General features: G+C 24.7%; 1 protein-coding gene across 2 annotated transcripts in view; it reads right to left on the bottom strand.

Annotated features, from left to right (window-relative positions):
• Positions 1-13,556, bottom strand: part of LOC100871893 (F-box only protein 43) — a 53,368-nt gene that overhangs the window by 23,203 nt on the left and 16,609 nt on the right. Inside the window, exon 2 of one of the 2 annotated variants that reach the window (XM_086912840.1) lies at positions 10,689-10,954. The exons of the other annotated variant lie outside the window; for it this stretch is intronic. Coding sequence (XP_086768966.1) covers positions 10,886-10,954 — 69 coding nt within the window. The 3' untranslated portion in view covers positions 10,689-10,885. Of the gene's footprint in view, positions 1-10,688; positions 10,955-13,556 lie in introns of those variants that run through there. 2 annotated transcript variants of the gene reach the window in all.

The following is a 13,556-nucleotide window of genomic DNA, read 5'->3' as shown; positions in this document are numbered from 1 at the left end:
AATTACATCTCCTTCGATAAGCACAAAACACACCTTTTTTTGCACTTTTTATTGCAACTTGGAACGTTAGAGTTATTTTTTGTATGTTTCGTGTGAAACTTGAAAAAAAAAAAGATCATATCGACATTGCTGTTACGAAGGAGCTATACATATTTGCAGATTCTACAGATTGTTTTCAATCAAGTAGATTCTTTATCAAAATACAAAATTATTAATAATATATTTAACATATTATATAAAAAAAATATCAATAATTAAAATGATATTCTGTATTTAAGGTATATAGAAAGATGATTTTATAAACAATATCAAAAATATGAAATAAATTTTTTCATTTTTTTATTTTCATTTTCCTAAAAACGAAAACTTAACAAAATTCTATTGTATTTTTTATTTATTTTTATACAATCCATAGATTATAATATATATTCGTATATTTCAAACGAAGAGAATTGACTAAAATTTATTTTCGAAAATTTTCAAATTTCAGTTTCTCTCGATAGGAATCATTTTAAAAAAAATTGTATTCTATATTTCCGATCCACTATCAATTATTTATAAATCGCATTATTTTTGAGAAAATCATATCTGGAAGTCGAACCTAATCTCACTTTTCATACCAATTTACACCGTCAATTCAATCGCGCTAAATTCGTGCTTTATTTAAACGAATCTTGATCGGCGATACACAATTTCATTCTATGTATCGCATGCATCTTATTTAAACGAGTTAATAAATCTTGTTGTGCATACAGTATGCATTATCTTGTTAGCCTAGCGTAATCAATCGGAGAGGAGAGAGTGAGAGAGTGAGAGAGAGAGAGAGAGAGAAAGAGAAAAGGAAGACCCGTTGACCGAGTTACCTACGTACACCAAGACCTAGAGACGTTCCATTGAGAAAACAAGCGATGAATGAACGAACAAACCGGATGTCGAAGGAGCCGCGCACTCAGGTAAAAGTTATCGAGCACTGGACGCGATTAAGCTCGGCCGGTTTTATCTACCACTAGCGCCACAACTCTAACACCGTTGGGTAGTTATGCGCTGCAAGTACCGGTACTATCTACCCGATACATCTCTCAATTACAACTATTAACTAAACTTCTTGTTTTCTTTAATGATGTTGTACAGGTAAATAGTATTTGCGCGTTATCTACACTACCATCTGGTATTCGAGCACGCGACCAGTTTCAAAACACTTTATTTACGATCGTTTCACTTGCTTTTCAATTATCTTTTTCAATCAAGGCGGCAACTTATTTACCGTGAGTACACGGTATGTACAAATGGCGTGAAATATTCATTATGGTACGGATAGTATTTATTCCTTCGTTTTTTTTTTTTTTTTAAAGACAATAAACAATAAATAAATAAATAAACGATAAATGTTGAGAAATACGATCTATGCATAAATCGATTAATAAAATATTGTTGTTATATTTAAGGTGTATAGATTAATATTATTAATAATTTAATTTTTTTTAATTATTCTAAATAAATAAAAAACTTTCATTTTTTAGAGTATTTTATTATAAAGTTGTAAAATGTGTCAAAAAAATAGAAAAACATTGTTTTAAAATTACTAATCATAAATATTCTTTGTTCCAAATGCATAAAATCTATTCTTTCTTTTAAACGTTTATGAAAAAGTTTTTTCATTATAGTTCAAAATGTTCCAAACACAATATAATTTTGAACGTTTAATATATAATTTTTAATCAATATATATGTTTATTTTTATTATATTTCCCAAACTGTCTGCAAGAAAGCATTTGTTGTTACAAATTCTTTAATTGAACAGGATAAAAGAAAATATTTTGAATAGAATTGTTATTAAATTTCAGCCATAAATAAAAAAAATGAATGACATTCTATACAATTAAAATGTAAAAATTAATTAAATAAAAAATATTGAAATATATTTTATAAAATATTTCATGGAATAAAACTAAATTGAAAATTTCTAATACGCATCAAGCCAAGATTCGACCTTGGCTGTCTTCACGCCATGCAAGGACGTTCATTGATCGATAAAACCACGAGGAGTCCCTGTATCTCATCTTATTTCCTTTCCTCTGTTACCATGCGTATAATTTATTTTTATGTGTAAATAACTTTAAATTTACCAATTGGATATCACTATTCCGTTTCTGCATTTCTTTTTATGATATTATAAAAAGTGTCTTGTAAAATATTTAATATTTTTTTTTCATAATTATAATATTAATAATATTTTTTTTATCACAGAAATGGAGATATCCTCAATAATTCGTAAAATATTTTTACAAAATATTTCATTCTCGAATGAGAATAATTTTACATCTACGACGATAGAATACTTGGCTACAATGAAAGATACGGCGAATTATAATTAATTGCAAGAAGAAAAATGAAAGAATCAATTTATGGATTAAAATAAAAGATACAAGTATGATTGTAAAAATAATAATTTAGAGTAATCTAAAAATCATCAAAGACAAAAAGGAGTAATTTTAAATGAAATCTTTTAGTTTTATTTTAAGTGAAAAATATAAAAAAAAAAAAAGTATAAAGGTATAATTTCGATTATTGAATATTTGTCTATGATTTTTCTCGTTTCTCATTAGTAGGCAGACAAGTATTCTTGTAAGAACAAGGAACAATTTGTATAACATAAACATAAACTCGTACACGACTATTATCTTCGAAATGGTTGCCTCTTGCCTTATAATTGTACAGTAGTGAAATGCGTTGTAACACTTTTATGGGGTCTCGATTCGTGAAGCGAATAACTTAACTACTTTAATGGGTGGTTCAGTATATCGCACTTCATTCACATTCATTAATCGCATTAAATATACGTAAGATATTACGGTTAATTTTTTCGTTTTATTGTTTGCAATGAATATATAGATTCTACAATAAATCCAAATCCAAAAGGAAACAATTAATTAAAAATTAAATTATTATACAGATATAATGATTATTATTCAAAAGATTATAAACAAAAAGAATAACTTCTTCAAAATTTTATGTTAATATTTATGTTATATTTATTTAAATTTCAATTACTTTTCTCTTTGTAATTCTTATTATAAATAAATTTAAATTTTCTTTAATTAATTATTCATTACATGCTACATAATTAGCGAGTTTTATTTATAATTACGTTGGGAAAGAATGCATAAAGAATGTTTATGTCGACAATTAAATTTGAATGATAAAAATCACTTTTGTTAAAATCTTTAATTTAATGAATATACATTGCAATTATATTTTAAATGTTGTAATAATTAAAATATTTTTAATTTTTTCTTAGACCAACTTTACAACTTATTATATCTCCAGATGAATTATACGTGCATACACGAAGGAACTAAAAATCTATATATATTATTTTCTTTTAATCATAGAATAAAATCCTAAAATCCATTTTATCAACATTTTCAATATTCTAGATTTTTGAAAAATTTAGAATTACTATATATACATATATATGTTCAATAACATTAATTGCAATGCATGTAATGTAAAAATTCAAAAACTTCTTCATTCTTTCCGCGTGAGCGCCCGAGAAAAACAGATTTAAATACCTCGTGCTATTGAATTAATCAAAAACTGTAACGGAAAACGAGGCAACAAAACCGTTGCAACGGTGCATCCACTGCACATCGGTTTACCGAAGCGGAGAAGTCAAGGACGTTCAAAGCACATTCTATCCTACACACAGAGTTGGTTGCCGCGTGTTGTCTAGGTCGTGCAAGACCGAAGGCGTAGAGGAGGAGTTTGGAATCCGAGAGACGCGAATAGCTGACTCGAAGTCCGTGAGAAATCGGTTTATAGTCTCATGGACGCTCGTTGGAACGTTAATCGCTCTTACGGGAAGGATATGCCCTTTCCGATAAAACCAGTCGTGTAATAGCACCGTCTCCTGTCAAGTCGCTTTAAGTGTACAATTATAGGTACCTTCCGGTTTTTGAAAAAAGATATACGAAACGAAATATTCTACTTTAATTTGTTACCTGAAATATTTTCGTTACAATTAGCAAATATTTTATAAAAATTAAAATGTGATTGATATTTGACAATTTTTATTGACAAATTTAGATATCGATTGGATAAAAATGTTCTATGGATTTTAATGATCTATTAACTAATTATAAAGTATATTAGAATAAATTAAAAAATAATTCATATTTTAAGATAATAGAAAAATTAATTTTTTTTTCTTTTTTTTTTTATATTTCATTTGTCTACAATCGATAATTAATTTGAATGAAAAATTCAATTCTTAAATAAAGACGATATAATATATGTTATTATATTATTAAGTTTTTCAAGATTGAGGCAATATTTAATAGATTTAAATATACTAATTCCAAGTAATACCCTACCAAAAGGTATCACGTGTGTTATAAGCATAAAATTAGAAAGAGGAGACTGAGTGCTAATACAAACAATATCAAGTGACACTGCATTTATCTAAATGTTTTGAAAATATTATCTTTATATTTAATACAATTTTACTTATAAGTGTTACTGTTATTTCTTGAATTTTTTATTTTGTTTCTTTATTGATTTATTTATTTTGTAATATATAATATAATGGATTGAAATAATTCTTAATACCATAACATTTTATAGATATCGATAAATTTTATTCGTAAAATTTATTGTAAATACATGTGAAAAGAAAAATTACATTTTTTCAAATTAAATCAATATTTCAAAGTTTAATTAAATAAATTGTAATAGGTAATATAGATTCAATCAGAATAATAAAGAAAATGAATTATATTTCTTTGAAATGTCAATAAATATTTATATAAATTTTGAATTAAAACTTAAAGAACTTGATATAATAAGTAATTAAAATAATCTTTAAAATGACTATTGTCCATAAATAAAATTTAATTAACATTTCATATTTAAAAATACATTTGTCCTTTTCTTTCAGATTATTAGATTTTAATTGGATAAAATATCTTGTTGCTAAAAAAGCAAAAAAAAAATTTATCAAGATCAAAGTATGCACCATAAGAATTTAAAAAACCTCCTAATGTAAATAATACAGAAAAATGCTTTCAAGGATAACAACTAAAATTCAAGTGAAACGTGTTTCAAACGTTTCGTTATAATTATATGCATTAAATGATTTTAAAGTATTGCTTTGTAAATATTATTTTCAGTTAAACAATTAAAATGATTTTTGAAAGTGTTAGTAAAAAAACACATCAAAAAGAAATGTCAAATGTTAAAAATAATAAAACAAAAATATAATTTTAAGAAGAATTGAAGTTCTTTTACAAGTTTGTATGTATGAACGAACTTTCACTTTTGGAAATGTGCCATTTTATACAAGCATTTATCAGCATACAAATATCAAGAGTATCATATCTAATTTTTCAAAATAAGCATTAAACTTACATTCATTAATTCTTTAATATTTAAAAATTTTTATAACGCTTATTGTTATCAAATTTCTTTTATTATTTTTTATAACTTTTCAATAAATATAAAATACTCAAAATAATATTATGATGTTAATCTATAATTTTTATCAATTGAATAAAATTTTAATTATTTAATAAAATAGTAATACTATCACGTTAATTTATAATTTTCATCAATAATTACTAATTATTGTTTATTTTGCTTGTATTTGTTACTAATAATATCACGTGCTAATTCCTTTCTCTCTTTCTCCTTCTAGAATCTCTTTCAATCCTTTCATCCTGGATCCATGGAAAGCGACCTGTTGCCAAGGGAAGGCTTAAAAGTAAACAACGTTACGTCATCAGGGTCCCTGGTGTCTAGCTTGGTCGATGTGCCAACTCAAAGCTCGTGTCTGTTCATTCTATCTTTATCTTCCTATCGCCAAGATCTTTCTATCGCTAACTTATTCTTCAAAGATATATAAACAGAGCAAGATCAATTCGATATGTTACAATTTGAAATAAGTATTGGTGGTCCTTCGAAGATCAAAAATATCACATAAAAATTAATTTATATATTTCAAAATCATATAATCAATATTTATAATTATTTCTCTTTTGATTGAATATAATATTGAATATAAAAATAAACATGTGAAAAAAAACTATCTTCTAAATTCTTAATTTTAACTATGCTATATAACATAAAAACCAATAATCGTGCAATATTAATGTTAAACGATAATAATTACTTTTTTATGTGAACAGTAACTAAAATTAAAAGTTTCGTATATCAAAATGTATATATCATATATATATATTTTGGAAAATTTTCAATACTAGTGAATATAAAATTTGCAATAAAGAATAATGATATAATAAAGGACAATGAAATAGTAAGAAACAAATTACAATTGTCAAAAATTGTCGAAAGTTTCGAATAAATTGGATGATCGCTAGAGCGATTTCAATGCTTGCAATTTTGTGTACCCCATAAGAGGCCACACATTGGCAACCGATAACTGAATAATAGGAGGAAGAAAGAAAGGATACGGGAGCGAGAGAGACTTGGGAAAGAGAATGAGAGGGAGTGAAAAAAGCGGCCGAGCAAGAACGAACACACGGCGAAGCACGCGGCTTCTTTCCCGGAGGGTCGCACTGGTTATTCGGCCTGCGAATAATAATCATAGCGGTCGCCCTCCTGGTCGTTTCGGTTTCCTTTTCTCTTTCCCTCTCATGGATCCCTCCCTCTCTCTCTTTCCTCCGCTGCATAGCAACAAGGACCGTTTTCTCTTTCGCTCTTAAGGATTGCGAGAGGCCTGTCGTCCACACACGAGGCTGGAGAGGACGGAAGGCATGCCAGCGAAACAGAAAGAAGGTAGAGGGGAAGGACGAAACACTTTGAATCGAGAAAGTGAGAGGGTATGGTCTGGGCGTCGAAGGAAGATAGAAATATAAACGAACGCAGAAAGAGTGGCTGACAGAATCTCTCTTGGAGGAAAAGAGTATGGGTAAGGAAAGATGATAAAGAGACGAAAAAGAGAGAATATATATATAAAGGATTCAAAGAAAAGAAAAGCAGGAAAATCTACATAGAAAGTAGAAACTATTGCGTTAGTCAAAAAAAGTCAAAATACAAGCTATAAATATAGAATTAGAAATAATTAAATGTTAGAATAATTTTTAAATATGCTTAGAATGAATAAAAAAATAAATAGATATATGTAATTATAATTATAATTATATTGTAAATTATATATTGTTCTTATATATGTTTGTTTGTTATTGTAAATGCAAATTATATTGTTTTTATTTTAACATGTTAATTCTATATTGTGAATAAATATTTCAAAAAAATTTTATAGTAAAAACATGACCATTCATTTGAATTCATTTAAAATTGAATTAAAATTATTAGAAAGTAAAGCATATAATAACAATTTTACAAATATATCATAAAAAGTATAAAATAGTATATATATTAAGAAAAAAACAAATTAGATATAAAGTAAATCATATTTATTACATAGATATTGTAAATGCATAAGATTCTTTTCGAGTCATCCAATTGTAGATAAAAATATACAAAGAAGTAATGAAACTATTCATTCAAAGAAATGCTTCAAATATTTATAATAATATAAATTATTGTTTTCAAAAAGAAAAAACTTCAAATGATCAATATGTTTAAAAAAAAATTCATAGCCAAAGAATTGGATATCATATCAAAATAATAAAAAGTAAAAAGTATATTAAATTAAAAAAAAAATGATTAAAAAAATATAATTATGTATTATGTATATTCTAAAAGCATTTAATAATATATATTGATATATAGGTATCTTAATTTATCTTATTCATTCACATCACATCGCAATATCTTAATGAAAAATGAATTGCCTGATTTAATTAGAAATGTTTATACAATAATTTGGAACAATAAAAGTATTAAAAAGTCAAGTTATGAGAAAATCAATCTAATTTTCAAAAAAAAAAGTTGAAATATTGTATGAATTTAGAAAATATTTCTTTTAGCATGTTTTTTGTATATTCGTTATAAAATATAAATTTTTTTACAAAAAAAAAACCGAATGAATAAAGAGAATAAAAATATAAAAAATTTTTGATTCAAAGAAGATTCAAAGATTTTTAAAATCTAACTTTCATGTTGAATCTAACTTTCACTTTTCTTTTCATTCTTGTCCAGTTAGAAACTGCAGGGTTAACAAGAAATACATGAATCGAGGTTCTTGGCTTTGGTCCAGGATGCAAAGGGCTCTTAGGAGTCCATGTGTGACTCAGCAATCATATGGTTAGTGACGTCAGAGACTAGCAAAATTGATCGAACTGGTAAAAGCAACGACCGATAGAACTAACCGGTGCTTGTCCATCCGGATTCTGCTCGTGCACGCTAACTCGCATTAGACTTTTTCTACCTGCTAGACCGGATAAACGTTTCCATAGAGGATCTTTCGCTTTCTTGGAAAAGAAACATGAAATTTTGTACAAGGAGACAACGAAATTATTGCACACTGACAACGATAAAATTATACAAATAATATTTGAATCGTAAATAAATTTTTCTTTATTACTTACACGCGTTTTTCTCCAACATAAAGAAATTTCTATTAAATTAAAAGAAATAAAATATTTAGATTCTTAAGTATTTACACAAATCATTATCATAATTAGAATTATATGAAACAAAAAAATAATATTGTTCACGATGAAAAATATATATACCAGACGTTATTTTCTCAATGTAATATAAAATTATTAATTCATTATTAACAAACTTGATTTGATATAAAAATAATTAAATTATAAATTATAAAATTATATATTTTTATATATTTTTTAAAATATTAATAAATGTATTTCATAAATCAGTAAATAGTCATTATATTAATAATAATTTATCAACAATGATATCTATTTTATTTATCTTTATATAGGTCTATAAATTGTTGTTTCAGATTTACAAATCTTCTAACACATTTTTTTATCTTACTGAAAATAAAATATCAAAAATAAAGACTTAAAATATTATTAATTATTTTAAATAATATAAATTAATGATCGCTGCTCTCTTAAAATTTTCGATAATAAGTTTTAAAAAGAAGTTCTTTTTCAAAATTTATAAAAAGATTTTAAATATGTATTAAAAACAGATTTATTTAATATTTTAATATTAGCAAATTATATATATTTATATTTTATATATTCATAAACAACATTTTTTTTTCATCTATTTCTAATGATCTCATTATATCTTTCAATGCAATCTTTATTATGGGATGATAAAAATACTTCTTGTTATCAAACTTGTACCCCCATATTATCATGCTTATCATATTTGATATTTGTAGTTGCATCGTAGATGCGGTTAAAATTATTTTTCAAGAATATCTAACATTCCTAATATTTGTTAATTCAAAATATGAATGAATTCTTTCTTTTGAATTTTCAAAAATAAAGATCATATTATTCAACAATTTGATGTGTATATATATGTATAATAAACAATTAAATTTCATTAACATATCCTATCAAAAAACAAATATATATACATTGTAATTTAATAAATTTTGAAATTAAAATATTTTGATAGTATACGAAATGAAATTGTATAAATTAATATATGTTGTAATAATTGTTACAAACTTCTTACGAAAAAGTAAATGCCATGTCAGTTTCATCTTAAATTGATTCGTCATCTGCAAGGCATTTTCGTTATTTAGCACGCAGATATGTATGCGCACGCACGTGTGCGTCGAGTGAAATAAAACGCGTAAGGAACTTGGTATTGTTAACATTCATTGAAAGTACACTGACAACTGTTTCCTGAAAACTTTGAAAAACGTATTCTGCAAAAAAAATATATTGTTAATATTTTGTTAAATCTTATAGAACAAATTAAATTAAATTATTAATAAGTAATTAAATAAACAAGTTATTATTGTTTACTAGTTAAAATATAACATATTTCGAAATATGGAATAGATAGTGTACAAAAGTATGTTTCACAATAACCATTCATCTTAACTGATTAGAAACGGATTAACTAACTTTTCGATAAGAATATGTTTATATGTAAAGAGGAATAGTGGAGTGACGATGCAAATGAAAAGAGAAAGAGAAAATGGTGGACAAAAACATTTTCTGAGCACAGCTGCAGCTCCACTGGCGAGGTTTATCATTCTAAACAGGGGAGATTTCTCTCTTTATGTTCTCTTTCATGCTCAGTTCTCGTCTCTTTCGACCCTGTCGAGCCTTTCTAACCACCACTTTTTCAATTGGCCAGTATTTATTAAATGTAATAAATAATAAACAGCAAATATAATGGTTGTTAAATATTAACTATCTTTAATAATAAAATATCATTTGTTTCTTTTAATGCAAATAATTATTTACAGAAGTAATTATTGAATTTTCACTGCAAACTTACAATCAACTTAAAATTAAACTTTGTAAATTTATATTAAAGAAATTTGTCATGTTAGAAATAACCATTATATTACTATTTAAATAAATTAAGAAACTTTAAATTATTAAATCTTATTAAATCAAATAACTACAAAATATTAGAAAAAACTTTTTTCAATTAAAAAATGATCATCATTAAAAATAATTTAAAACAAATTTCATTAATAACTAGTTCATAAATAATCAAAAATTGTTTAATTAATTATAAGATCTGTGTATAAATTAATTTTTAATAATTGCATTCTTAAATAATAATCAAATGTGAGATTAAAAGAAAAAATGTATTAATTTTACATTTACAAAAAATTTATTTAAATAAGATACAGCTGCACTTTTCTTATCCCCAAGCAGCATATTGGATTACTATCTTTCGTTAGAGACCGTCGCCAGGGTTTCAAAAGCAAACCCACAGAACATAGGGGCAGCTGTCGTACATTCCTGCGTCTCTATCCCTCTATATTTTTCTCTTTCTCACTCTCAAACAGTTATTGGCTTTCCTTCTTTTCTCTTCGATTCTCTTGGATTTTTTCAAGGATAATCAATGATAGAGGAACCTGAGAAAAAAAGCTATGGAAAAAGCTGCACTTGAATTCAACCATTAATCTTGGGATACAAGTTTGATAAAAATTTTTTTCTCATTCATTAATCTTTTTTATATCTGAACATAATTTACAAAAATTTATATACAATGTTTTCACAAAGTATATAGTAATATGATAAGTAATAAACTATAATGTTATTTATGTGTAACATATAAACGTAGATAGAAATATATTCTCATCTTACTTAATATTGATCATACTTAAAAATTTTTATAAAACTAAGATATGTATCTACGTTCAAATTCTAAGCAGATGTTACATTAAAGATTAGTAGCAACGATCCCTATCTTTCTATCCTTCTTCTCTTGGCTATCCTCTTGAATTCTCTGCTTGCCACGTCATCAATAACTAGCGGAAGTCGAGTGAAGAAGATACTTCTATAAACATACGCTTTGTGCATTTAAATTTTTATTTTAAATAATTTTTATTCACTTCGAAAGCACAAATTAAAAAAAAATAAAACGTGAAAAATTAAATATTAATTATATAATTAAATATATATATATATATGATTTCATAATAAATTATTTAAAATTAACAACAAACGCATGAAAGAGAAGTATTAGAAAGACAAATCGCTGCGAGACGTTGCATAAATATGCAGCCCCACGGTACACGCAGTCTTCGCAAAAGGATGTTTGCAGAAGTATGCACTAAATTTATACGCGTTACTTTTATGTCGAGTTATCCTTACGTTGCAGTTAATGCTATCTGTTCACAGAAGGGTTAAAGGGTTTCAGCAGTAACATACGCGATCTCTGCTTGTTACTACGCGAGATAAAATCCTCGGAGATTAGAGTAGGAACTCAATTCGTATCTCCACCGGAAATTGTCGACCCTCGCCCCAGGCCAAATCTCTTGTTCGAATCTTTTCTCACTTTTACTATTGCCTCAGTTGCATAATTACGACAAGCTCTTTGACAAATGATAGTAAAATCTTTAGTAAAATATACAGTAATTTTTTGTATAAAAAATTGTTATACAAATTGTTTATTATTACTGTAAAGGTATGTTGAATAATTATTACTCGTATAAATCAATTCAAAATAGTTTTATATCGTATATTTAAAAATATTTAAATATTACATATAATTTATCTTTTTTTTAAACGATTAAATAGGCTTCAGAAAAAATAATAAATTTTAATTAAAAATTAAAATAACAATTATAGTTTTTATTAGTTAGATGATAAGAAATATTGATATTAATGAAATAAAATTAATTATAAATATAATATAAGATATATATAAGATTACGATTGATTAGAATTACTTAAATATTAAATTATTAAATTATAAACATATTTAAATTTTTTCAATATTAATTACTTTTATATACTTTATTAACAATAGTTTATATGTAATCAATATTATGCATACTATTTTAAAAAAAAAGATTACGTAAATTAATTTCAAAGGTTGGATAGAATTATAACAAAATTATTTTTAAAAATATTTTTTAAGATATTTCCTATATTTAGAAAATTTTTCTTTTTTCGATAAATATCCGTCTTTAAATGATTTCTTTCATAATAAAAATTATTTTCTAATACACGTTTTCAAAAACATATCATGCAATGATATCATATTCCATTAATAATAGATTATATATGAATTGTGATGTAATAAATATCAATAATAACGTTAAGATAACAGAAAATAATTGGAATTTTAATTTTTTCTTATTCAAAGTTTATAAATGAATAATGATATACATTAAAAGGATAAAACTTTATTAAAAAAATGTAAAGAGTAGAAGAAAATAGTATAAAATTCTGTCAAATGAAATGTATATATATATATGAAAATTTTTTATCTTCTATTTTAATATGATGAATATATATATATATTTACTTAACATTTATTTGTTAATTCTGCTTCAATAATTTTTTTATTTATAAACACTAAATTTTTTAATAATTAAAAATTTATTAAATTATTAATTTTTATCTCCTAATATATTTTTGTGTATTTTTAGTTTTGATAAATATTATGCTATTACAATATATTGAAAATGCATTATTTCTCATGATTAGATAGAATTTTACTTATCAAGATCCATTGGAGAACAAATAATTTATATGATGAAAGTTCACTGATTCACCCTTCACTTTCTATTAACTTTTGTTTCAATGATAGAAGTTTATATTCAGATAAATATACTTACTTAAGTTCAATTAATTTATTTTTTTTCAATATTATATGTTGAAGAATTTAATTTTTAAAATGTATTATCATTATTAAAATAATAATATACCAATGAAATGATATAATGAAATGATGTAAATAAATAATATAATATGAATAATATTTTCTACATTGTAAACAAAAAATAGAATATATTGGAAGAAATTCATTCATTTAAAAAATAAAATATAATATGGCGTTACATTCGAATAAAAATCTTAAGAAAACTGTATGACAAAAGAATGTTGAACAGATGACAATATGAATATTTAAATATTTTAAATATATATACAAATTATATAATATTATCATACATTTAATGTAACATATGATATTATTATATAAGAATGATATTTTAAAAATTAAAA

The sequence above is a fragment of the Apis florea genome, unplaced genomic scaffold (assembly GCF_048593485.1).
Source record: "Apis florea isolate Af1SG1 unplaced genomic scaffold, ASM4859348v1 contig_1794_pilon, whole genome shotgun sequence".
NCBI classification, from domain to species: domain Eukaryota; kingdom Metazoa; phylum Arthropoda; class Insecta; order Hymenoptera; family Apidae; genus Apis; species Apis florea.
The sequence above is the reverse complement of the archived record's forward strand: the minus strand, read 5'-3'. Positions and strand labels throughout refer to the sequence as shown.